The sequence below is a fragment of the Necator americanus genome, chromosome III (assembly GCF_031761385.1).
Source record: "Necator americanus strain Aroian chromosome III, whole genome shotgun sequence".
In the NCBI taxonomy this organism is placed as follows: domain Eukaryota; kingdom Metazoa; phylum Nematoda; class Chromadorea; order Rhabditida; family Ancylostomatidae; genus Necator; species Necator americanus.
In genome coordinates, this window is record NC_087373.1 from 21,730,466 (window position 1) to 21,755,103 (window position 24,638).

The window sequence follows — 24,638 nt, forward strand, 5'->3', positions numbered from 1 at the left end:
TCAGAAAGAGCTGAGTGGGAAACGAAATTTGCAAATTAATCGACAAACTATAAAGCTAAGAGATAGGGGTATGGTTCAAGGCAAATAGTTTTCAGTTGAAATGGATGCGTAAGACATGTTGAGTAGGTAGGTTTCCATGTTGAGTAGGTAAGTTTGGTAAGAATGAATGGACAGATAAGGGTTGGCAATTGTATCTCTCTTTTTCGGGAACAATATGAAGAAGCAGCTTCGAACCTCCGAACAATGTCCAAGTGGGATATGCTTCTAAAGCGCTAAATGCGGAAGATCTGTGTTGTCTTCATGTCTACCGAGAAATATGGAATAAGAAGAACTTCTACGATAGAATACGACACTCTTATAAGTTTTTTTTAGAAGTTTTACCGATATTGAAAAAGTGGAAGTATGATCTTAGGGAAAACAAAGGGAAACAAAAAAACAGTATTTGAAAGAGAGAAAACAAGCTACATAGTGGCACTCAAACAGAGAGAGAAGTTGTAATCAAAACAAAAATGGAAAAAATGGAATAAGAATAATGCTGACAACAGTACTCTATTTTAGGAATTTTAGAATGTACAGTTGAAAGGAAGATAGAAAATAATGTAGTATTAGACTGTTCTATTTATACACTCATATTACAAGACCAGCAACTAAAAAATTCAAAGAGATTCATCACGAACAGACAACGGCATGATCTCATCGCGAATAGCGCGGCGTAGCTGGTCGATCGGAAGTAGTAAGAGACGGGCTAGACGTTGACGAGCAGTCGCCGTGCCGACACTTGTGACCAAAATCACATCGTTACGACGGTTTTGGTACAAATTTCGAGTGAAAATCTGCGAAACTCCCGTCCACTCCTGCAATGTTACCACCATTGTGCTTACAGACCGGCTGATCCGAAAAGTTACCTGAAGCAGATCGAGTATTCTATGTGCCGATAATGGGCTTTCCCCGTAGTTCTGACGAAGGAGGCTACTTGACACTATGATTGGATCCCTACAAACCAAACAGGATGAAGTACGGTTGGAAGGAGGAAGGAGAAGTCACTACCTGGACTCGCTCTCGCTCCAGTCCTGTATAATCTCACCGACGTAGATAGCGTCAAAACGGCCTGACACAGCAATATGGTGATAGGTTCGAAATGCCAACTAAACAGAAGGGTTTGCGATGAATTGAGAGAATTTGGATTCTGGGATGCTAGCCTCAAATAATAAACAGCACTGACTTGATGGAGAGGCTCCCAAATGGCTTGTCGCAACAGAACCGGGTAAGGCATCGGCCGTCCATCTCGAAGACTCAAGTCCAGAAAATGACGCATCGAAAACTGATGGCTAGCAAGGTACCGGAGGAAAAACATCAGTGTTACTCCACAGTCGCTCACGCTGTGATTAACTATCTCAACGTTTTCGTCCCACATAAACTGAAAGATGAAAAAAACCTTCATAACGATCATGACGCAAGCTTAATGAATCTTACTATGTAGCATCCATGAGTTACTATCGAGATAACGAGGGAACTAACAGACCTCTCCCATATTTCCCCATCTTTCTCTGCAAATTTGTTAGTGCGCACAGTCTTAGGCATTGATACCGACTGTTTGCTCTCATATTTAGGAGTAAACAGTCTCAGCGAATTGCTGCCGCATATCAACGCCTAAAACTGTCTCCGTTAGTGCCTTCGTTGCATTAAGAACTGCAATGAACTACTCCGCTTCTCTTTGGTTCAGAAGATCTCGGAAATCGCTCCTGCACACAATGAACTCGAAAGTTTCTGAAGCGGTGATTGAACTATAAGCCCAATCAAGCTCTAATGACAAGCTGAGACAACAGGATGGTGATTGTGTTTTCAATTGAAGAGCTATATATCTTTCTAGAAAACAATTTCAAATTGTTGTAAGCTGCTGTAAATAATCATCTGAAACTGCACCTTTACGTCGTCTACCTCCTAAAAAGTTCACTTGAAGAACGGTCCAGATTACCTTGCAAATGTTCGAATACCTTTCTTGTAGTATCAAATAGCTTTAAGTGCAAGATAAGGTGCGATACAATTCTGTGTGTTCGTTTTCTCAGATTGAGTTGTTGTAATTTCTCGGAGAAGGAGAAAATAACAAATGTGAAATCCCAATATAACCACCTTGCGTGGAAACATTCGAATCCTGTTAACAGTCGACAAATCTGAAGGAAGCTTGGCAATTCCCAAACCAAACTGAAGGAAAAGCAACGCGACATGTTCCATTGTCAAACGGCAGAAGCGGAAAAGTTCCTAAAGCGTTCTGTCGCGTCGGCCACTGCACTCAGTACTGAGTGGTGAGCAGAAAACTCACTGCAGTGAGCCATCTTTTGAGCACAAAAAGAGCGTACATGAGTCGTGGGCCATAGGCGATATTGTACCTTCAAACAACTACAATTATATTATGATATGTTGTTCATTAAAACCAAATACATACATACATGCATAAGATGTTGAATGCTGTCAGAGTGAGTATTAGGACTAACCGTCGGACAAATTCGCATTCCTCACAAATTTCCACGCAGAACACTTCATAGTCATCAATGTGTTTCTCGATGTCGCTTTGCATTTCTATCGAAAAGCGATCAGCAAGTGGATGTGTTGATGGTGCTATCGTAGCTTGCGCAAGCATCTGAAAAGAGCGTTAAGTGTTCGCCACTACTTCGATCTTAACAGAATATAAAGAAAAAAGTGCTCTCAATAATACGAAGTGATTACAAATTTGTGATTCTTGCACACAATATGTAACTCAACCACTACTCTCTCAAAACTTTGCAATCCTTACTTCCTTTTTCCTCCTATTCACAGCGACAAGTAGATCTCAGAAGTGTTTCCTAACGAGAGCACAAAAGCCTTAAGAATCATTTCTGTTTTCTAAGTGCCTTGCAAAGACAACAACTCAAACTTCATTCTAAACCATCAGAAGACCTGTGCCTGTCGATGAAATCCAACAGAATACCTTGTTTCTTTTGTAGGAGCACAAGACGTCCCAGACAACCCAAGGGAAACTCATAGAGGGCGATGAGGGACGATACCGCGGATCGTCTGCATAACAAACCTTGTACCTAGAACATTGCTGCTAGATCAGAATTTCCTGCTAGTGGAGCTGAACTGAAAAACATACCATTGCAGTGCTTTCAACTCCATATTTTCGTCACAACGAAGGGTTGCTTTTCCGGAAGGATCGCGTTGATAAACCGTAGCTTCTCCTCCAAACTCCTAAAATGCTCTTGTAAGCAAAAAAGTAGCCGAATATTTCGAACAAGTTCAGTGCCATTGACACTCTTCTCTTCAATTAATAGTGTCTCTAATTTTTAACCTTTTCTGGAATCGTTTTCATTCCGTACCTTTATCACTTCAAATACATGTAAATAAAAGCCGTCAGAAAAACTACCTCTAAGTATTTGTTTGGCTTCTCGACAGCGGAATTTAATCATTGTTGAAATGAGTAAGGTTGTGGATCAAACGGAAAAGTTTTGGGAAAGAGACCTCAAAAAAGAAAACTCGGTACTGGTGATAGATCCTTGTGTAACGCAATTCCACGATTCTGTCCGTGTGATAAAAAGAGTAGTCGTCTCGCTCCATCGTCGCCAGCCTTTTCAGACTCACTATGTGGCCGGACACAATCGAAGCTTCGTCGGAAACGCCATATTCGTCAAGAAGTTGCTGCGTAAGAGCCAAATAGAAAACTATCGACCTTCTTCAGCTGTTATCACTGAAAAACGATGAGCTAACCTGCATTTTTGCGGCATACTCGTCCCGTATACGACGCACTTGGGCCTGTTTAAATTCATCACCACGAAAAGGGTCAAAGCCAGGGGGACATAGCACCTTAAACACCGTTACAAGGTAATTCCGGCAAAGCTAGTGAAAACAACGGTGGAGCAACCTGGTCCACATCGTGCTCAAAGACGCTCTTAGTGAGTTCGGTCATGTCCAACACCTCTTCAACCTTCTTCGCCTTCCTTAAACGTCACATTTCAATTTCAACTTCCCAACCACATCTACCCAACCTGTAAATTTGTCCATTGAGACGATGACTTCGATACATCGGTTTTATGACCGAGAACATATAATCGGGCACTATGTCGCTCTGTTCATGCACTGTGAGAGGTTCTGCTGGCTCACCGCTTTTCGGAAAATCCACCGCGATGGCACACTTTCGAGCAATTCCATTGCAGATATCGCTTAAAGAAGATGCTTGAACAATGTGAGAATTCAGAGGAGTACCTAATACGAGAGGAATAAAATAAAGATTCCATTATTGGCTAAGCCCAGCGCAAATGCTCTGTATCTTATGTACTACCAGCCCATTGTAACATTAGATAAACAGGACATTTCCACCTCGCCGAACACACTTTGTATTCTCCAATGTTGCGCTGTTTTGCTCAGAAAAAAAATAGAAGTTCTCCAACTTCGGCAATGAATAATAGGTAAGTAGAAGTCAGTATGGAATGAAAAAAGTGAATGGAAGAAAAGAAAAGATATCTTCGGACTTTTCTGATAAGATGCGTATCTTCGCTTGCAAATAGTAACCATGCTCTTTATCTTGGTCGTTATGACCGTGAGAAATGCGGTTTAATTTCTAGTTCAACTGCTTGGGTGAGGATCCTCCTTTTTTTTTTCTAAAGCACTGCATACTACAGTTACCCTATGTAATGTTTTGCATCGCATTTTCGAAAGCGGCGCCAAGAATTTGGGTGAGATAATGCCATTCCTCATGTCGTCTTCTTCGCACCGATAGTGGTTTTGACGTAGAATGTCGAAATTTACTCCATAATATTATTACATGACTCATGAGTGATTCTTGTGTATTGAACAACTTGTTATTTGGTGTTTGTTGGTCTTAAAGGCATCATCCCACGAATCTGAGGTGGTACGGATTTCAGGTATATGGGATCGTAGATATGGAGAGAAGGGTGATTCTGTTCATTTCTTCCTAACTGTAAAACTGTAAAAACCTAACTGTAAAAAACGGCTCGGAAGATACGGCTTCGAGCGTTCCGGCGCGCTATTTTCTGCAACTAGTTCGATTGGGGCGCGCCAGCCTTGTGCACACGCCGCATCTTCCGGGCCGTTTTTTTACGGCAATAAGGAAGAAATGGACGGAATCAACCACCCCCCTCCCCATACGAATACCCACCCGAAATCCGTACCACCTCAGATTCGGGGGGATGCCTTTAAGGGGAACTAAGAGCTCCCTCTGATCGATAAAAGTAAGACGAACGAAGACGACGAGTAAGCGAATTTTTGTATTCCTATCTGAATGTGAAACTATGGTGGCTGTTGTCATTCGTTTCACCTTTATACCATCATCCATTTCTGCTGCTGCTGTTCTCTCCTTCTTCATCTGTTTGCGAAGTCGTCCGGTTTCCTGAAGCTAGCGTTGGCTCAACGCGATTTATCGACTAATGTTTTTCCATGGTGACTTCCATACTGTCGGATTACCTTGTAAAATCGTAAAGATACTGGACAAACGATCTGTTCTTTGACGATGCCGACCACTGTTGTATCTTTCCTAAGGAATATCTAACAAAGCGAAAGGATCCGAGTTGATGGTTGCCTTGAATCTTGTAGGTCTCCCAAAAAAAGAATACCTGCTGAGGAGATGCTAGCCTTACTCCGCGCACAACTTCAGGAGTAGAACAACAGCGATGTTTTGCTTTGGCAAGACTTACGATTGACAATAATGTGGGCAATTTCACTATAGTACTTTTCACTGGGCAAGGCTAGCGTAAAGAGGACTTCTGGAATTATGAGATTTTGAGGATTGTCTCAAAACCTCTCGTTAGGAAGCCAAACAGCCTTCGTTCATTCGTTCATGTGCAGTGAGTCCAGTTGTAAAGTTCTTCGGCGATCTTGAGCCAATCTTGGAGTTGAAGTTATCAGCGACCCTGGAGAGAGTATAATGACAAATATAGAAGTGCTCAAAACGTTGAGCCACGGGCGATGGAGACGTGGATCCACATCTGCTCGGCTACAGAAATCCAATTCGGATCTTTGATTGCTTGAAGAAATCCCTTTTCAAGGCCGTACTCGCTTTAACGAGAACACCAACATCTCTGTTGTTGTATTTTCCAAGAAACAACTTCTCTCCCGCACCACAGCGGTGTTTGGCAAGTGGTATCCTTTCTTTCGGTTACTCTAATGACGGTTGTTCTTTTGTGTGAGTGAAGTTACGTCTTTAATAGAAGCTTTCGATACCTACCTGCGTTGTAGCACGTAAACCGTCATATACGTCACCGTCAAATAGTACATAGAATTTTCGCAACGTTTGCCTTTCCTATGCAGGCCGTACTAGATGATACAGCCCAATGTACTTACATCCACACGCACGCGCATGTTTGTGCTTGCAGAAAGTATTAGCATTCCTATCAGTGCAAAAACGAAGAGTTTGTCGTCGATATTCATCTAAGGAAGAGCACAATATTGCTTTTGCCCAGCGCCTAGCTCTCTATTCAATATATATTATCGAAGTTAACCGGTTTTCGTGAAGAGATCTGTGAAGCAACTCTGAGTCCTCGTTCCAGCTATGGGAACCAAGAAAGGTTCTAGTCAAAAGTAGATGTGATGTGACACGGATGAAGAATTTAGCAGTGCAGTGTATTCATACAAAACGAAGTTAAGTAGTAGAAAACAGAATGAAACAAATACGTAAATGGTTTGAAATCGCAACATAGAGAAGCTCGTGGTGCATTAAGGAGTCAGCGGTTGTGTCAATTCTAAATATCCTTTTGTTTTCGGCTACAGCAGGTGAGGATCGGTGGTAATCCACCATCATGATGAAACAAACTTACTCGAACAAACCCTTGCGGTCTGCAAGGATCAAGTGAGCATTGCTCATTCTTCCTATGGAATCCTGCCTCAGGTATTTGAGGAAAAAGTCCACCATGTCATCCGTCTAAAGAAAATGTATAAACTGTATTTAATAAGCCCCTCACTTATTCTAATGCAACCGTAGGAACTGATTCAAAGTCGTCAGGTGAACTCTTCGGAAACGTCATTGCCTCCTCGTTGTGATCGAAATGGATGTCCGGATCGAATATGACCGAATACTCATCACCATCCAAATCGCTCCCTCAAATTTTCATAACACTGAGGAAAGGGTCAAAAATCTCGTATTTTTGGTTCTTTCTACTAGTAGATAGGGTTCACGACGTGATTTTCAAAAATGACAGCGAAACTGCAGAACACCAAAAAGGAATTCAACCAACAAATTGGATTAGTGGCGCGACTACCGCTGAAGTTAGTCTTTATGCCAATACGGGAGGTGAGATCCAGCTTTATAAGATTTCATTTCGTCTGCAAGTGAAGAGAATTGCGTCGCTAACTAGAGTGTTCTCTCTAAAGCGTTTCAGGTTTCCGATGAATCTAATTCCCGGCTTCGTAGATGTTACTATTAGTTCAATCTGTTATACCATCTCCTGGATTCCATGGACTATTGGAGAGAACCTGACATGAAAAGTTTGCCGGGGTACTGCCCTTACCTTTCATCCAATGACAAACTGCACAGAAAATAGTTTACTATTCAAGTTTCGATAATTTCTTAAGTGAATCAGTACGAAAAAAAACTAATTAAAAGAAAAATCCATGGTCAAGTTACATACATAGAAGTGTTAATAAGGAACTGCGGAGCTTCGGAGATGAGGGTTTCAGGATAATTTTAGGACAACAAATTCCTATCAGGAACATGATTTTGGACGTCTTTCTGTGCAGGATACTTGGATAAAACAAAACCAGCATGAGTAACCCACTAACCAGCCATCTCGTCAGGGTGAGGACGAGGTCCGTGGCGGGGAAAAACGACGACGTCAAAGAGGTGTGCAAGGGCGGGCTGGTAGACGGCGGTAAACATTCTTACATCCCCAGCCACATGACACGGATTCTTCGTAATCATGACGGGACCTGCAACGGGGCCACTAATTAGAGCAAGGAGGAGGGCTGAGAATAAATACTGTGGTAATTGACGGACCAGTGTAAATCTTCAGCTTTCCATCAGGTTTTTTTAGCGAAGCTGAGTACTGGATAAATACTTGACCATACTGAAGGAGTCCGGTCTCATCAAAAACACCGTACATGGAGCGTCCAACCGAGTGCGGAAGAAATATTTTAGCCTTAAGCTTTCTTCTGACGCAGATCCAAAATTAAAAATCACCTTTAAAACTCCTTAGAAGTTTCCCTTTCTACTAAAGGAGTTTGAATGTTGAATCGGAACAATGAACAAAAAAACAACAAAAACCTCTAGCTTTTGGGGTTCTCAATTTGATAGCTATGTACAGCATAGTCTAATAATCTGCTTGTTTGTTAGAAGAGCACATTGTGAATTTTCACTTACTTTGCTTAAATGGTTGTTAATGTTGTATCTATAGACGGATACAAGGATCCTGCGCAGGAATGGCTCATTAGTGATAGAAATGCCACATTGACGGAGTCGTACAAAATTAATAGGTAGATTGAGCCGAAGAGTGAGTTCGTCTCCAGCCACAGCATCATCCAGTAGCATTGCTAGAAGGAGAGAATTGCATGTTGAACGAAATATAACTGGCCTTCCAGCACCTCCAAGTTGTGCGAGTTCCTTTTCGAGGTAGTGGTGCACTTTGCTGCAAAGCTCTTTATGAAGCCTTTTAGACTGTTTCTGGGTTACCTAGAGAGAAGCAAGCAGAACGATTATTCCCTTGAAGAAGACGAATGGCAACCATACTTGGTCAAGAATCGTGATAAGCGGGCGATTAAGGCAAACGGGGGAGGGCATAGAGTACTTGACAACCTAGAAATGTCTCACTAGTTGAAATCATAGGTACCAGCTCGAAAAACCTCATTTCCAGCTCTGCTACCTCAAGAACATTGTTCGTTTGGTCATCACATCGCTCTTTGAATTTCATCTGACTTCTCCTGAAAAATATTACTGTTGTTGGAAGTGTGTGTGTATGTGTATGTGATCTTTTAGTTTCGACTGTTTCTCATAATCTTGACCGGATTCAGTCAAGCGTTTCCAAAATTCCATCGCTCAAGTGGTCGCTTGAGACCTCAAGGCAACGACAGCGCAATTCTTCCATCAAAGGAGGGTAGTGAAACACCAAGTTACAAGAACACAAGAGGAAAACCTGAAGACGATTTTTGGACCATTCTTCGCCAAATCCAAACAAGGATCTATTGCTAACACTCCTTTAAAGCCTTTGAAGCGAACCTGAAATCAATGTGATCAGGGGTATCAAAAGAGGTGAGTACAGCTTTATAGAAACCTAGAAACCTGATAACAGCTAGGAACAATCTCAAGCTGAAGTGCTAAAGCAACGCGTCGTGCAAGAGAGGGTGAAATTCGACCACAGCCATCGGAGAAGCAATACGGTTCTTGTGTTTCTGGATGACCAGCTCCTCCCTCCACATCACCTTCCACACACCATTCCTCCAATGAAATCGACACAGTCGGCTGAAATTAGTTTCTATAATTTTTTTCTAATTTACGTTTTGTGATTACGCATCATATTAGGTGAAAATATCATCGCCGTCAGAGTCACATCAGGGACAGTTCTAGTTCAAAAGCTCCCTACAGTTATACTTTTGACTAGATCTTTTACTCTTGCAGTACATCGGAACTAAAGAAGAACTATGCCTCTGCGATACGCCGCCTTCGGTCTATTCAATTCTCGTGATGAAACAATAAGGTCTCCTAAGTGAAATCTTTGAAATCTTATAATAATCATTCGAAGCAAAAATAAAATATCATTCTATAAAATCTTTGCAAGCTAGCGCTCGAGTTATTTGAGCGACACAGTTTCTAAACGCCTTCAAATGCTGTCCTAAGAAATACGAAAAGAATGTGAAAAAGACACGTTTTTTGCTAAAAAGACAAAAACAGTAACAAGTAAGACACAAAAATAACAAACAAGTAGGAACAATATGGAGAGATCGTCTTGCAGAGATTTAGAAGTAAGCTCCTCGTGTGCAGCTAACGCAATTAGAGGAAAATTAAATGCGTTATCAGAGGTCGGCAACGTTTTTTTGTGTATGTCTCAAAACCTTTGGTGAATGATGAAAACCGTTCCTTCGTTGCAAAAGTGATGATTTGTTCGCTTCTGATGTCTTTGATTCTTGGATTTTTTGAGGCGTCTCGTTTTTTTGAGGGTTTTCGTCTGCTCACTGAGATGATTGCAGAATACGCCCCGAAACTCAATATCGGATGGAGCCCAACGTTGATAATTCCCTAAGCGCTATCTTTAATGTCGCAAATCCTTGCGATGCCGAAGAAACCTTTAGCGGCCAGTTGATTTGTGCTAGTCACTAGAAGAGTTGCTACAAGCACCTAGTTGTTCTACAAGTGCAAAAGTTCGATTTTCTTTGAATATTGGCATAGAGATTGCAGCTTGTCGATAGTCCAGTTTAAGCAACAGCCAAGATTGTTAAGAAACTTTATTACGGTCAACGTTTCGGCGTCGTCGCCTTCGTCAGAGCCTGGAAAGTCAGATCAGTTTGTGATATATCCTCTCAAATACCTCTTCCGAAACAAGGCAACATTCCCTAAGATGCTACATCCAAAATCGAAACCAAAAGAGTCGTGCTTACCTAGGTAGCCGCGTTGCCGTGATATTAGCGGACCTCCGCCTGATTAAATCGCTCCACTAATACTAATTAGGATGCGACTCGCACATGACCCCGTAGATCAAAACCACGCAAAAGTCTTGATACAGAGCCAGCTAGTTGGTCACGGATATGCATTCTTCCTTCCTATTCATTTTCGGACTTTTAATGTTTATCCAAAACGCCTCCAAAGTTCTGCGAGCTACAATTTCGGGTTCGTAAGATAGGATCGTGGCAGCTATGCAGAAAGGAACATTTTCATGACATTTTCTGCGATGGTTTCTGAGAGGGGTTGCTGCGTTTGAATGTTTCACCCCATCTTGATGTTCTTTAAAACGAACATAAAAAAGTCGCCCTGTTTCGCCAATATATTGTTCGCCACATTTTTTGCACGAAATCAAATAAACTACACCAAAAACCATGCAGTCCAGTCCGCCCTTATCGCCTTACTCAGGTCGTCGGTTATGAAAGATAAGCAGAAATTGGTCTTTTTGGAGTCGTCCACCTTGGCATAATCTCGCTGCGCAATAAGACCTGGTCTACGAGGTACATCAGCAATGTAACCATAAGAGGTTACGATCCGCTGCGCTAGGGTAACCGCATCGATCAGCTCCTCTACATCAGATGTCACCCGTTCCGAATGACTGATTTCTTTGTTTTCCAACGGTGGGGTGAAAGACAGTGAACTAATCTGTTTTTACTACTAGGGTTTCGAAACCATCGTGTCTTCCACTCACCGTTGGACCACTGTATTTCCAACTTGAGGATAGACAGCCAATTTTCTTCGGGTTTCTCCCGTGTAAACCGTATGTAAGGGGATTGCTGGTTTACAAGCTCGAAACTCGAAACCATCGTGTCTTCCACTCACCGTTGAACCACTGTATTTCCAAGTTGAGAAAGGACAGCCAATTTTCTTCGGGTTTCTCCTGTGTAAACCGTATGTAAGGGGATTGCTGGTTTACAAGCTCGAAACAAGTGTCCATCTCATCTTGAGTGGGACACATTATGCTATTTTGGACACGAATGCAATGGCTGGTGTGGGAGCTAGTCTTTGCCCCATTGCCAAACCCCTGACCTGTCTGTGGTAGTGTCCTGACCAGCGAAATATAGAGCACTTTAGACATTCATCCAGGAGCGTCATCATCTGCCTTATGGAAAAGCCACACAGGTTTGGAATGTCTTGGTGTTCTATGAATAGTTCGAACACGGCTTGCATTGCAGCGCTGTTTGAGACATTGGTGTAAAGAGAAGTGACATCGAAAAAATCAACGTCACATTCTTTTCCCAAGCGCGCTCTTCTATGTTGCTCAAGAAATATGTTGATGTTGGATAAATGCGCGAGAACATACTTAAGCAACGGGGCAAGTATGACGTTTAAAAGCCACAATATTCTGTCAGTAGGCCGCCTACATTGCTTATGGTAGGACGTACTTTGAATACCCCTGGATCTTCTGAGAGGAGAGCAGAAGGGGAAAGCTTATGGGTTTTTAATAGTAAGTATAGAACCGTGCAACTAGGAAGTTCGTACTTCAGTCTTGTGATCATTGTTCTATGTAACCCCACAGCCTTTCCTGTCTCGACCCAAACTCTATTGAGATGACGACATTGTATTTTGAACTCTCCATATGACGAAGAGGAATAGAGTGATGCGTCATCAAGGTGTTGCCTAGTAATAGCCATGTATAGATCACGTGATATGATCACAAACTCTCCTCTCTTGTCGCTGATAGAGACCTTTATCTCGCCACATGCTGAGAGTTCGCGAATCTTGCGTAGACCAGAGCTTTGCTCGGGTTCTCAATGAGATTTGAAATGGGACGTTTTCTCGAAAAACGTTTTAGAATTGAGAAAACGGATGTGGTGAATAGACGAAACTAGGCATTCACTTGAGAACTGGGATCTTGTGGTTTATACATCATTGCGGGGAATGGTACCGAAAGGAAGATTAGAACCTATGGCACTTCCTACTCCCGTTCCTTCCTCTCTGATTTCTGCTCTAATCGAACACAGACGATTACACCTCCAACACCCCCCCCAAAAAAAAAAAAAAAAAAAAAAAAAACCCCAAACCAAAAAAAAAAAACTTAAAAAAAAAAAACCCCCCCCCCAAAAAAAAAAAAATTTAAAAAAGGAAAAGGAAAAGGGGCCCCCCCCCCCCCCCCCCAAAAGAAAAAAAAAAAAAAAAAAAAAAAAAAAAAAAAAAAAAAAAAAAAAAAAAAAAAAAAAAAACCACCAAAAACATAGAAGAGCGCGCTTGGGAAAAGAATGTGTCGTTGAATTTTCCGATGTCACTTCTCTTTACACCAATGTCTCAAACAGCGCTGCAATGCAACCCGTGTTCGAGCTACTAGTAGAACACCAAGACATTCTAAACCTGCACGGGTTTTCCATAATCCAGACAGGTCAGGGGTTTGGCAATCGGGCAAAGACTAGCTCCCACACTAGCCATTGCATTCATGCCCAAAATAGAACAACCCATCCTGGAACGAAAACCTTTCCTGTACTTTCGTTACGTTGATGACTGTTGCATCATATGTCCCAGTCAAGACGAAATGGACACTTGTTTCGAGCTTCTAAACCAGCAATCCCCTTACATACGGTTTACACGGGAAAAACCCGAAGAAAATTGGCTGCCCTTCTTTAACGTGGAAATACTGTGCTCCAACGGTGAGTGGAAGACACGATGGATTCGAAAACCAAGCAGTAAAAACAGTTTATTTTAAAATATTAGTTCACTGTTTTTCAGCCCACCCTTGAAAAACAAAAAAATCAGTCATTCGGAACAAGTTTAAGACAGCCGTAATGGTGACGTCTGATGTACAGGAGCGGATCGATGCGGTTAACCTAGCTCAGCGGATCGTAACCTCTAATGGTTACATTGCTGATGCACCTCGTAGGATATATCACAAATGATCCGACTTTCCAGGCTCCGAAGAAGGCGCCCTAATAAAGCTTGTTAACAATCTTGGCTGTTGCTTAAATGCCTAACGACTAACGCCTAGTTTTTTTTCTATAGAAAGTTTGCAACCAAAAAAAAAAGAAAAAAAGAAAAGAGAGCAATGTTAAAATGGTAAAAATAGCTTGTACTTGAGCTTGAGTGAAACATTGTCCCATTCTGCTCATTAGTTTCGGTACATTCTTACTGCTACTGAAGTCGCCCATCCACTCTCTCATGTCTTCAACAGTCATCGATACGTCACCGGTTTGTCGATCCAAAGTCGATGCGTACATGTAACAACCATGGTCACGCATCTGGAATTAACTGTTCGTCGCAATCCTTTTCTTCGCAAATTATAATGAAACCTGACTGAATCAGTCTGATCAGCGAAGGGGAGAGAAGCGAACACGACAGAAAGTCTAAAGTGCAGCTAAAGCCGGACTTTAGACTTTCTGTCGTGTTCGCTTCCCTCGCCTTCGCTGATGAATCAAAATTAATTCTAGTGGCATTTTCTGTAACATTCTGTAAATTTCGCACCCACTTTTAGAATTTCGTTTCACACAAACACACATACACACATTCGTAGGAATTCACGCCGATATTGATTGACCAAGAAGCTGTACGAAACGCATGTTGGAACGTAACGTATAGAAGAAGCGGGTGTGCAACGAGTAAGAATAAGATGTCAAGGTCATCAAACTTTACCAACCTCACCACCGATTGGTCATATCGTATTACAGTCGGTTCTTTCCATGAAAATCATCATACACGAAATTTTTGACCTTTTTAGGTGGTGAAGATGGCGAGTTTCACGTCTACTTGTCATCCGGGGCACTTGGTTACGGTTCTCCTCGGAAAAGCGTTATACTTCTTGGAACTTCACTCTGACCACCCACACACCTGTAACATGTTTCTCCTGTATTCAAGCCACCTGCACCTGACTTCCAGAGCATACTCTGCTGCTTTGCTAGGTTATTCTTAAGATGTGCGAACCCCGGCTTCATGTTGTTTCTATGGCATCAATCACGCAAAAGGGAATATCACACCTCTCTGCATGACATTACGTAACACCTATTCAACAAGGATTTTTCAAAACGAGATGTAGGAAATCTTATGACTGGATGCTTCTAAGGTGCTTTTCGCTCTTTCTGCCGTGGGCGTCTCGCTAGCATAGAGTCTGATGCTATCTGTAGTTTTGAGAAAAGCCTGCAGTTCGGCATCTTAGGTTACATACCCCCAGCCTTTAAGGTAAAACATTTCACCATAAACCTCTCACGGCCTCTCTCTCTGCCGCCTGCAGTTTGTGGGGTACTGACGAGTAAAGGCGAAGTTGAAGAAACAAGTTCTCCTTGTCCTAAGATCCTGATAAGATTCTGTTTCTAAGAGAGCTCCATAGTCACGTGCTCAGCGTTCGCTACAAGTAGTCTACGAGTACAAGCACAAGTAATACAGAAATTCTTGTACATGCCCCTTGTTTCCAGTGAAGTAAAAAAGTTGAACTACACTCATCATAGAGGACTAAAAGGCGAACCTCCTCTATAACCATCAGTATGAAGGGATAAACAGATGTGGGCTGACACAATGTATACTTCATTTGTAGTGATCAACGCCCGAAAATAGTACCTGTGAATTACTCCAAGCAAGGAAGTGATAGTGGCGACTATTGATCTCGACACCATGTGAAAGTGTTCGCTTCACAATGTTTGCTACAATAGATGATTGTTCTGAAAAGTTTTTAATACGTAATAGCGTAAGATCTCAGAAACCACAGAAAGTTTACGGTCATAGCAAGGTCCTTGTACAAAATCTTTGACGATGAGACGAGCACCCGAATCATCTCGAAACACACAACGGAGAGCGTTTTCTTCGCCAAAACGACGCACAACTCGGTTTGTCATCATTACTTCTGGAGCCATGAATAGGGTGCGAAGAGGTGTTACCATCACCTAAGCAGAGAAAGATATGACTGTTTGTTTACTGAGAAGTAGCCATTTTACTACATTAGCACTTTGTTTTCCTACTTGTATATTTTATACTTCGCTATATGTAGGTTGAAAAGATCCAAAAGCGGTTTATGAAAGATGAGGAGAAACAATGTCAAGACAGGACAACCCATCGTACATCTCCACTGAAGGGCTGTTAATGCAGCAGGGTTCTTAAACGCAACGTATCACAGAACTGACGTAGTATAGAATTCCAGCGAAAACGTAGAGTCAGTGTCAAGGATGATGATGGGACACGACCCTCCAGTAGCTGACAGAAGAAAAGAAATACCAAGCAGTAAAGGAAACAAATTTGCTAAAATGTTGTTGAAATATTGGTGTTGTAATGTTTTCATTTTTATCCTATTCGATTTTTGTTCTAAAATCTATGAAATACCTTCAATTACTGATTAAATGCAACATACCACGTGTCTGACGTGGCATGGATTTCCCGCGGAAAACTTCTATACAGGGTCTTAGATTGTGGCAAGCCAGCTAGTTCCGTTCATCTCTCCATATCCGCTATAAAAAACGACCTGGAAGCGGCCGCTTTTATGGCGATTTCAGTTGCAACGCGTCACTATTTTGCACGCACCGCTTCTAGAGAGAGCTTTGAGGATTAACAAGGTCTCCTCACCAGCCTATTCAGGTTAGGCTAATGAATAGATTGCTGAGGGGGTGGAACGCGTACATAGAGAAGCGTCCTAATGTACCTCATAGGAACAAAAACGATTCTCGTGACGTTTCTTGCGACGATCGCGAAGAGATTAGCGGAACAATGTGGTTTTCGCAATCTAAAACCCCGTATAGAAGCATTAAATGAGAAATCCATAACACGTCAGATCCGTGGTATGCTGCCCTCAAAAGACATAATACGACGAAAAAAGAGAAGAATCAGGTGCATAGGTCGAATTACAGAGGAACGTGGAAAAAAAAGGAGAAAATCAACATCTCATTCCCACAATATGACAACGAGACGACGCAGGTTTGACACCCGACTGAGTCAAAATTTTGCTAAAAAGTTAAAAACTTGAAACCACTTATAAAAAATTAAACTATTTAATTTCGTATAGTTTACAGCTTCTTAAAATGGATTTAATAGAGCTTAATTACCAAAAAGATGGATCTCCCTCATTAGAGGGATCACAGCCGGTTAGTCGCGAGGCTACGTGGCGCGTCGCTGGGTGACGGATAGGGGCTAATCGCGAACCAAAAGCGACCTCGTGCTTGCCCAAAGACGCGAGTGGATTCAGGGGATGGAATCCCTGTTTCTGCTGAGCCAGGACTGACTTATGACATCCTTGTATCCCGCACGTCGATCCAGCCAAAAGCCTGCAATCAAGTGACTGGGAGGTGCAAGAGAGGCGGCTTGGAGTTGCCTCCAACAAATAAGCTCCACATGTCCACTCCGGAAAAAAACTCATGGGACTAGAGGCTTGCAACCTGCCCATGTGTTTTAAAATTTTTTGCATGTCACAGTAATAGAAAAAAAGTCTCCTGATTCCGGAGGGAAGCCTGGTACGGTAGAGCCAGGAAGAACGGGGTGACAGGAGTCATATAGGCTGCCGAAACGGAAAAGGACTAGGATGACGATCTGTACTTATAATGCACGTACGCTTGCATCGGAAGCGGCCATCGAAAATCTGATGATACAAGGCAAGAAGATTAAGTACGACGTCATCGGACTGACTGAGACGAGGCGACGCCACCCTTCCAACGCCGTACATGAAACTGGAGAACTGTTCTTAGGAGCATGCGACAGTAGAGGTGTTGGTAGAATTCGCGTCCTCATCAACACGAGTATGGCAAAGAAGTTGGACATGGACACGGTTGCACGAAGAAGGTTGAAAGTTTTAAAACCACCAAGAGACGCCCGTCTCTTGAATCTCTTGAAACTCTTGCGCTGATATGCCAGCGTGGAGCAGCACGAGAAGCAGCAGCAGGGAACCAAGGACTCATGTCCAAGCTCCCAAGGCTTTGCAGACAGGCGATAAAGGAAGACCTTAAAGAGAGAAGAGTAGAAGTGCTGGCTGAAACTGCAGAGGCGGGGCCAGTCGCAAGACGAAGATGACTGCTTTCCGGAACCCGAAGGGAACAACCATTGCATCGAGAAGGGGGATGGAAAAAATCATCTACGACTTCTACTCTGATCTCTTCGACAGCCATGTCCACTTGCCTCCTCACCATCTTAGGGAAGACGGACATGTCATTCCAGAGGCTCTCCCGTCCGAAATACGACATGCTATCATATCGGTAAGAAATCGTACGGCACCTGGTCCCGACAGAATAAGACCAGAACACCTGAAGGCCAGTACTCATAAACACCCTGGCGAGGCCATTTACACGTTACCTGTCGGAATGCAAGGTTCCTAAACAGTGGAACACCAGCAAGACCGTGTAGTTATACAAGAAGGGAGATACACATGACGTCGGCGACTATCGCCCATCTGCTTATTGTTCGTCTTCTACAAGCTTTTTACAAGAGTGATCCTTAATAGGGTTGAAAAGTCTTGGATGAAGAACAGCCATGCGAGCAAGCAGGATTTCGAGAAGGATTCAGCACGATTGACCACATTCACGCTGCTTCGAAACTCATCGAGGTATCACGAGAGTACGAGATGCCGCTTCTGTCTCACCTTCATCGGCTTGAAGAAGGCCTTCGACTCAGTTGAGACGGAAGCGGTCGTGGAAGACTTGGACAACCAAGGCGTCCGTACTCAGTACATAAAGGTGCTTCGAGAGCTGCACAATAACTTTACGACCAGGATTTTGCCATTCTACAAGAATATCATCATTGAGGTGAAGAGAGGTGTCCGACAGGGTGACACAATCTCACCCAAAATATTCACAGCCACTCTCGAGAACGTAATGCGAAACATGGAATAGGACGACATGGGAGTGAAGGTTGATGATCTGCAGCTATACCATTTGCGCTCTGCTGATGAAGTCGTACTGATAACACCCAGCATCAGCCAAGCGGAATGAATGCTGACCGAATTCGGCGAAACATGTGGATGCATCGGTCTTCAGCTGAATCTGCAAAAGAAGATGTTTATGCGGAACGGATGGGTCTCGGATTTCCCATTCTCGCTCAACGGACGGAACATATCCGAATGCACCAGCTACGCTTATTTGGGTCGGGAGTTGAACATGATGAAGTTTGCCAAGGAAAGTAAAATGAGGTGGGTTGGAGACGTAACGCGCGTTAACGACAACCGTTGGACCAGAGCCGTGAGAGACTGGGTTTTCCGCGATATTAAGCGCACTAGAGGAAGGCCGCCGACCAGATGGTCAGATTTCTTCACGATGTCCTTCAAAAAAAATTATGATGCTCTTCGTGTCCCACGCTAAAGGAGGAACCACTGGGCGACTCTGGCATGCGATCGAAACAAATGGAGGGATTTCTGGTTCTGGACCAGTTTGAAGAACAACGCGAGTCAAGGTGATCAAGGTGAATGACCAAAAAAGCTCAGATGCGTTGCACATTGTTAGGTCTGAAGGATCATGAAGAATAGTTCCGTCATAAGAGGTGCAAAAGAAAACGTTTAGGCAATTTCAGAAAAGGTTTCTCCCAAAAATATTTATATCACTGTTTTTCCCACCTTCTACTTTGCTTGGAATTTTGATGGGACAAGGATGGAAAAAAATGGCATTTTTCCCACTTTTGTCCCATCAAAAATTGGAAAAAAGTGCGAGGACTTGAAAATCGAGTGATGTAGCATTTGATAAAGAAAATCCTCGGCTACAACATTCTGGCAGACGATTTGCTTCGCTCTAAGACTCTGAGATATCTTATTTTAATCAAGATCACACACTGTTCAGCGTGCGAACAAAAATCGGGATTTGGGCAAGTTTTCCCATTCCAAGAAAACGCAACGGCGTTTTAAAAAATCACACATATATCCGAAAATGGGGAATAATGAACCCCCCATGTGCAAAATTATCCCTTTCCGGTTCATCTGGTTTCCTCAAAATTTGGATGGGACAAATCGAGAAAAAAGTCCGAATATTCTAAATAATGTCCCATCAAAATTCCAGAAAGACCAGGAGGTGGAAAAAAAGAACGACGTGAATGTTTTTGAGGGTAAGCCTTCTCCTCTGAGAAACTACCTAAATTATTTTTTTTTGTTCTCTTATAACGAATTTATTTGCGACCGACTATCCGCGACTCCCAGACCTAACAATGAGCACGGAATCTGAGCTTTTTTGTCACTAAGTTCCATTAAAACCTGCTGAAAACTACATAAAATTAATTTCTTCGTTTTTTCAGAACTGGTTTCAAGCTTCTACTTCTTTTACAAAAATTTGTTCTCAGCAGGGTGTCGAACCTAAGAGGTCTCATTGTTACATTGTCAACACGTTCTACATGTTTTTCTACGTTTCTAAACAAAACGTTGTATACCGCCCTACGCCTGAAACTAAACGTAATATTTTGTAATTTATGTAATGATTTTATATCATTTTTTGCAATATTCTATATTCTGTATGTAGTTATCTATTACTGCATTACATTTTGTCCTGGTTATCATGATATGCCTCATTCAGTGCTGCCCACCACACATTCGCTTACCCCTTTCCTTTGCAATCCTCTCCTTCCTCTAGGCCCGAGGAGCGCTCAGGAGGTACCCAAATTATGGCAACGAGCATGACTTCACCCATTCTCACCTAATCCTCGTAAAAAAAACGGTGTGGAAACACTTTATTTTCCACGAGGTAAATTTGAACGCGCACCCTTGGACACGTTCCGGTCCCCTCAGCAGCGAATTCATTGGTTTTACTTCAACCTCTGCCGAGGAAACAATGGTTTTCAACCGCTAGCACATTGATGCTGCGCATGCACTAGGGCTGCAACTGATTTTGCAGGAAAGGACACCGCGTTCCACGTCGTTTTTTTACGATGATTAGAGGGAGGTGGGCGCAGAAACGCCCGTTTTTGTAATCTATGTACAACCCAAATTTCTCCCAGGTTACTGCGTAAACTTCGTGATACTTTGCCTTTGGAGAGGAAGATGCACATTCACGGTGATCGTTCAAAGCAGCAGCTTGGACTGGTTCATAAATGAAAATTTTGAAGTTATTTTTTAAGTGAAAATTTTATGTAAAAAATCAAAATGCTTTGGCAATTCGTTTTGTGTTACTCGATAGAGAATTACGTTCTCTACAATATAGTCTGTTCATATTTTTATGCTAATATATCTTCTCTTCTTTTCAGATCATCGAAAGGGAGCGTCAAGTCGACAAAAAAGAGCATCCACGACACCTTCTACTTTTTGCATTTAGTCGAAGTGATAAAACCATAGGAGCTTTTGTGAGATTTGTGAAACGGGGGCGATGCCTCTCGGGACCATTCAAAATTGGTTTGAGCGATTCAAAGGCACCAATTTCGACCTCAAAAACACGCATCGCACCTAATATCTCGTTCCGTTCGATGAACAGCAATTGATTCAGCTTATTCACGAAGATCCACACCAGACGACAAGAGAATTAGCAGATGTAATGGAATGTTTCCACAGTACCACAGAGCGTCTTCATCTTCACTCGATGGGAAAGGTTCAAAAGTTTGGGCTCGTAGATTCCCCATGCTTTGAACGATAACAACAGGGACTGAGCAGCTTGCTGAACGTAGGGAAGAGTTTGTAAACTACAATGGAAAACACATTGTCGATTGACTTTTTGTTCATCTTTCTTGTTTATCTTTGTGGTTGCCTAAATTCACAACAAAAAAAAAACGCGAGAAACTGGGGACGAAACCAGTATTCATGGTAGTTTGTATAAATCTGAGAGATATCACTGTGTCGACTGTTGTGGTGTTGACAAAAATGTTTGACTTCTAGAATCAGACTTTTTACACCGCTTAAAATCACATCTACGGTTAACAGAATTCTGCTTAAAGGCATCACCCCACGAATCTGAGGTGGTGCAGATTTCAGGTGGAGTATTCGTATACGGGATGGGAGACTACGAAGAGGGAAGTGATTCCGTCCATTTCTTGCTAATTGCCGTAAAAAACGGCCCGGAAGATGCGGCGCCGCACAAGACTGGCGCGCTCCAATCGAACTTCTTGTACAAAATGGTGCGCCAAAACGAATGAAGCCGTATCTTCCGAGCCGTTTTTTACGGCAATTAGGAAGAAATGGACGGAATCGCCCCCTCTCCGTAGTCTCCCATCCTGTATACGAATACTCCACCTGAAATCTGCATCACCTCAGATTCGTGGGGTGATGCCTTTAAGAAATGTAAAAGACAAAGACTAGAATGAATTAAAGTGAATCTAGTCTACGTTAATCGAAAATAATAAAAACAAGGATGTTTTAAAGGAATCGAACAACTTTTTGTTATCCTTTAAGCACATATTTGGTACTGATCCACACCTTAACTTGGAGGCGCTTGTAACATATAACAAGAAACACTGTTTTAACTTAGACTTGAGCAACGCTTTTTTTTCTCAAGAACAAAAACATATTTGCTACTTATGTGCCGCTTGACTGACATACTTTCGCACTCTCCTGCTTGTCTCTTACGTGCTCCATTTTCTTCTAAAATAGTAAACTCCTGTAATCACCTTACGAACAAGTACACAATTTCTTGGTAGTGCTCGCTTTACATCGCGAATATCGCCGTGTTGCCATCGTTTCATTGCATTTACACGGATCTGCAACGTACAGAATCACAAAAATATTAAATGACAGCAATATCAGTTTGAGGTTTTTGGAACCAGGGGCAAGTGAAGGGTGTAGCTTGAAAACAATCGAATTATTAAGCAGTTGAAAAGTTCGACTTTGAATGAACCTCGGCATAGTTGAATTTATATTATCGAGTTTGATAAGCTGTACACGAGGTTGTTAAACAAATTTATTGGCTAACGTTTCGGCTATATCGCCTTCTTCAGAGCCTGAAAGGGCGATATTCAATCTACAATTCAAACGACCAACCTCTCCACAACTAAACTGTCGGTAAAACGGCACGACCGCTGTGTGTCCGCATCAAAGAGCACGTGAGCGGAAAGAATAGGTTACGAGGATGGACACCTTTAGGTGCCATAGAACACAAAAACACGACGGAGCCGATTTTGAAATTAGAGTCCAAATCTTAGCGCACGAAACTAAAACGTTGGCTCGAAAATCGCTGGAGGCATTTTGGATCCAAGCCAAAAACCCTAAAATGAACCGCAAGGGTGAATGTATGTCGATAACGCGGGAACTCGCGCCATATCTCGAATGGTTTGTCCGATCCGAATGTGACATTCGACCATTCGCCCTCGTGATCGATCGTAGTGGTCCATGCTAGGCGTCTCCGATATAAGGTGAGCATTCAGTGTAGTCGCTAAATTTGTGATTGAAAGTAGGCGTGGAGTTTATCAGTTTAGTTGTGGAGAGGTTGGTCGTTTGAATTGTAGATTGAATATCGCCCCTTTCAGGCTCTGAAGAAGGCGATATAGCCGAAACGTTAGCCAATAAATTTGTTTAACAACCTCATGTACAGCTTATCAAACTCGATAATCGAATTATTCTCTCAACCTATCTTGACGTGTTGGAATAGGGCTACTTATTGTCCATCGCTATAACGATGCTTTAACGTCACATTCGACGTGAAGAGAGGGGTTGGCTAGGGTGACACTAATCTCATCCAAAATACTCAGTATCACTCTCGAAAACACGATGCAGGGATTGGAATGAGGTGAGATGGTACTGAAAGTTGACGGCTGGCATTTATACCACACTCGTGTCGCTGACGACATCGTTCTGATAACATCAAATATCAATCAGGCGGAGCGAATCTCCAGTTGAACCTGTACAAGACGGTATTCATGAGGAGCGGATGAGTTTCTGATGCCCCATTCACGCTCAACGGAACGAATATACGCTCCAGCTAAGTATATCTAGAGCAAGAAATTAATGATGAAAGATTTGAGCTGACAAGAGGAAACGAGCTGCGTGGGGAGCACAAGAGAGCATCGAGGATGTAGTGGAAAAGATTATGAATATCCAGCTGCATGCTCACCTATTCAACACCACCGTCCTTCCTGTTTTGATCCACGCGTCAGAAACCTGGACGTGTCACAAGCAGGAAGAAAATGCGATCAGCGTCATAGAACATAGAATTGAAAGGATGGTGCTGAGATTATCCTGCTTTACGCAAGTCAAAAAAGGGATTCGAAGTTCACCCCTACGTCACCGATCAAAAATCAGAGACGCTGCCGCATATGCTAATGAAAGGAAAAAAAAAGTATCTCGGACATGTGATGCGTTTTCACGACAATCCTTGGACCAGAGCCATGAGCAATTGGATACCACGCGATATCAAACACATCGCAGGAAGACCGCCGCCCCATTCTTCAGACCTCTTTACAAAGTTCTCAAAGAAAAGTAGAATGTCTCTCGAGTCTCTCGCGAGAAGACAATCCACTAGGCAACCCTTGCGCGCCATAGGGACAAATGGAAGTATTATTGGTCACTCGAGCAAATCTATGAACAACAGCAGCAAAGGAGACACAGGTGATAACGCTTTGACGTAAACAGCTATTCTCATACAGAGCCTTCTAGTACAAAGAAAAGAAAAATCGTCTCAAAAAGATCACAATTCTAAATTTTTTTCTAGTAGCGGTGAACTGAGTTTATTCCTAGCACTAATGTGTTATTTCGATTTGATGTGATATTTTTAGATATTCTCAGGTATTTTAGATATTGTCGCGAAATCTCAGGCATTCGATAGGCAAGTTTTAAGTCCTTAAAAAAATAGCAGAGATTGGATATGACATGATCACCACTGGTCACCATCCTTATTTGTATTGTCAAAAGACGAAACTCTTTACCCGATACATACGAGGACGTTTCTGTCAAAGTTGAGGTTTAAATCCCGCTGAATGCATGCAAGAAGGAGCGAAGAGAACTGAACCTAAAGGAGACGACGAAAAAGTGCCATTCCCAAATACTAATCACAAACCAACGAAAAAGTAAAGGAAAAGAAGAGAACGGAGGAAGATCCCATTCAATCAAAACTACTAGGGAGGCGTCTAAAGGAGTGCCACTTCAAATGAAAACTTTTTCACCGTTAAGATTTCAAAATCCCAGTCCCTTTATTGTTAATCACTTGATCCTGTTCTTGCAAAGACGTTATCAAATCACGGTGTTAGG

The 24,638-nt window shown here is 42.5% G+C and overlaps 5 protein-coding genes across 7 annotated transcripts in view; 4 read left to right on the forward strand and 1 right to left on the reverse strand.

The window, feature by feature from the left end:
- Window positions 1–656: 656 nt before the first annotated feature.
- Window positions 657–24,638, reverse strand: part of RB195_010418 (uncharacterized protein) — a gene marked incomplete at both ends in the record, with an annotated part of 57,256 nt that continues 33,274 nt past the window's right edge. The window contains 27 exons of one of the 3 annotated variants that reach the window (XM_064191412.1): window positions 657–854; window positions 906–993; window positions 1,048–1,145; window positions 1,223–1,417; window positions 2,131–2,259; window positions 2,321–2,387; window positions 2,493–2,638; window positions 2,966–3,071; window positions 3,131–3,225; window positions 3,496–3,672; window positions 3,742–3,837; window positions 3,896–3,971; window positions 4,020–4,193; window positions 6,804–6,907; window positions 6,963–7,084; window positions 7,765–7,911; window positions 7,979–8,120; window positions 8,342–8,511; window positions 8,563–8,650; window positions 8,708–8,773; window positions 8,841–8,898; window positions 9,111–9,193; window positions 9,257–9,436; window positions 13,672–13,836; window positions 15,146–15,246; window positions 15,303–15,468; window positions 22,067–22,156. In XM_064191412.1, coding sequence (XP_064048995.1) covers window positions 657–854; window positions 906–993; window positions 1,048–1,145; window positions 1,223–1,417; window positions 2,131–2,259; window positions 2,321–2,387; window positions 2,493–2,638; window positions 2,966–3,071; window positions 3,131–3,225; window positions 3,496–3,672; window positions 3,742–3,837; window positions 3,896–3,971; window positions 4,020–4,193; window positions 6,804–6,907; window positions 6,963–7,084; window positions 7,765–7,911; window positions 7,979–8,120; window positions 8,342–8,511; window positions 8,563–8,650; window positions 8,708–8,773; window positions 8,841–8,898; window positions 9,111–9,193; window positions 9,257–9,436; window positions 13,672–13,836; window positions 15,146–15,246; window positions 15,303–15,468; window positions 22,067–22,156 — 3,327 coding nt within the window. Of the gene's footprint in view, window positions 855–905; window positions 994–1,047; window positions 1,146–1,222; window positions 1,418–1,473; window positions 1,651–2,130; window positions 2,260–2,320; window positions 2,388–2,492; window positions 2,639–2,965; window positions 3,072–3,130; window positions 3,226–3,495; window positions 3,673–3,741; window positions 3,838–3,895; window positions 3,972–4,019; window positions 4,194–6,803; window positions 6,908–6,962; window positions 7,085–7,764; window positions 7,912–7,978; window positions 8,121–8,341; window positions 8,512–8,562; window positions 8,651–8,707; window positions 8,774–8,840; window positions 8,899–9,110; window positions 9,194–9,256; window positions 9,437–13,671; window positions 13,837–15,145; window positions 15,247–15,302; window positions 15,469–22,066; window positions 22,157–24,638 lie in introns of those variants that run through there. The other 2 variants (XM_064191413.1, XM_013452080.2) reach the window with 2 other exon arrangements.
- On the forward strand, window positions 17,091–17,411 carry RB195_010419 (uncharacterized protein; the record flags this gene model as incomplete). Its single annotated transcript, XM_064191416.1, has 1 exon — window positions 17,091–17,411. One exon carries the CDS (start codon window positions 17,091–17,093, stop codon window positions 17,409–17,411), a length of 321 nt encoding a protein of 106 aa, XP_064048997.1.
- Window positions 17,572–17,877, forward strand: RB195_010420 (uncharacterized protein; the record flags this gene model as incomplete). The annotated part of the gene is made up of 1 exon (XM_064191417.1): window positions 17,572–17,877. One exon carries the CDS (start codon window positions 17,572–17,574, stop codon window positions 17,875–17,877), a length of 306 nt encoding a protein of 101 aa, XP_064048998.1.
- On the forward strand, window positions 18,019–18,390 carry RB195_010421 (uncharacterized protein; the record flags this gene model as incomplete). The annotated part of the gene is made up of 1 exon (XM_064191418.1): window positions 18,019–18,390. The coding sequence occupies one exon, from the start codon at window positions 18,019–18,021 to the stop codon at window positions 18,388–18,390; it is 372 nt and encodes a 123-aa protein (XP_064048999.1).
- RB195_010422 (uncharacterized protein) lies at window positions 18,490–18,855 on the forward strand (the record flags this gene model as incomplete). Its single annotated transcript, XM_064191419.1, has 1 exon — window positions 18,490–18,855. One exon carries the CDS (start codon window positions 18,490–18,492, stop codon window positions 18,853–18,855), a length of 366 nt encoding a protein of 121 aa, XP_064049000.1.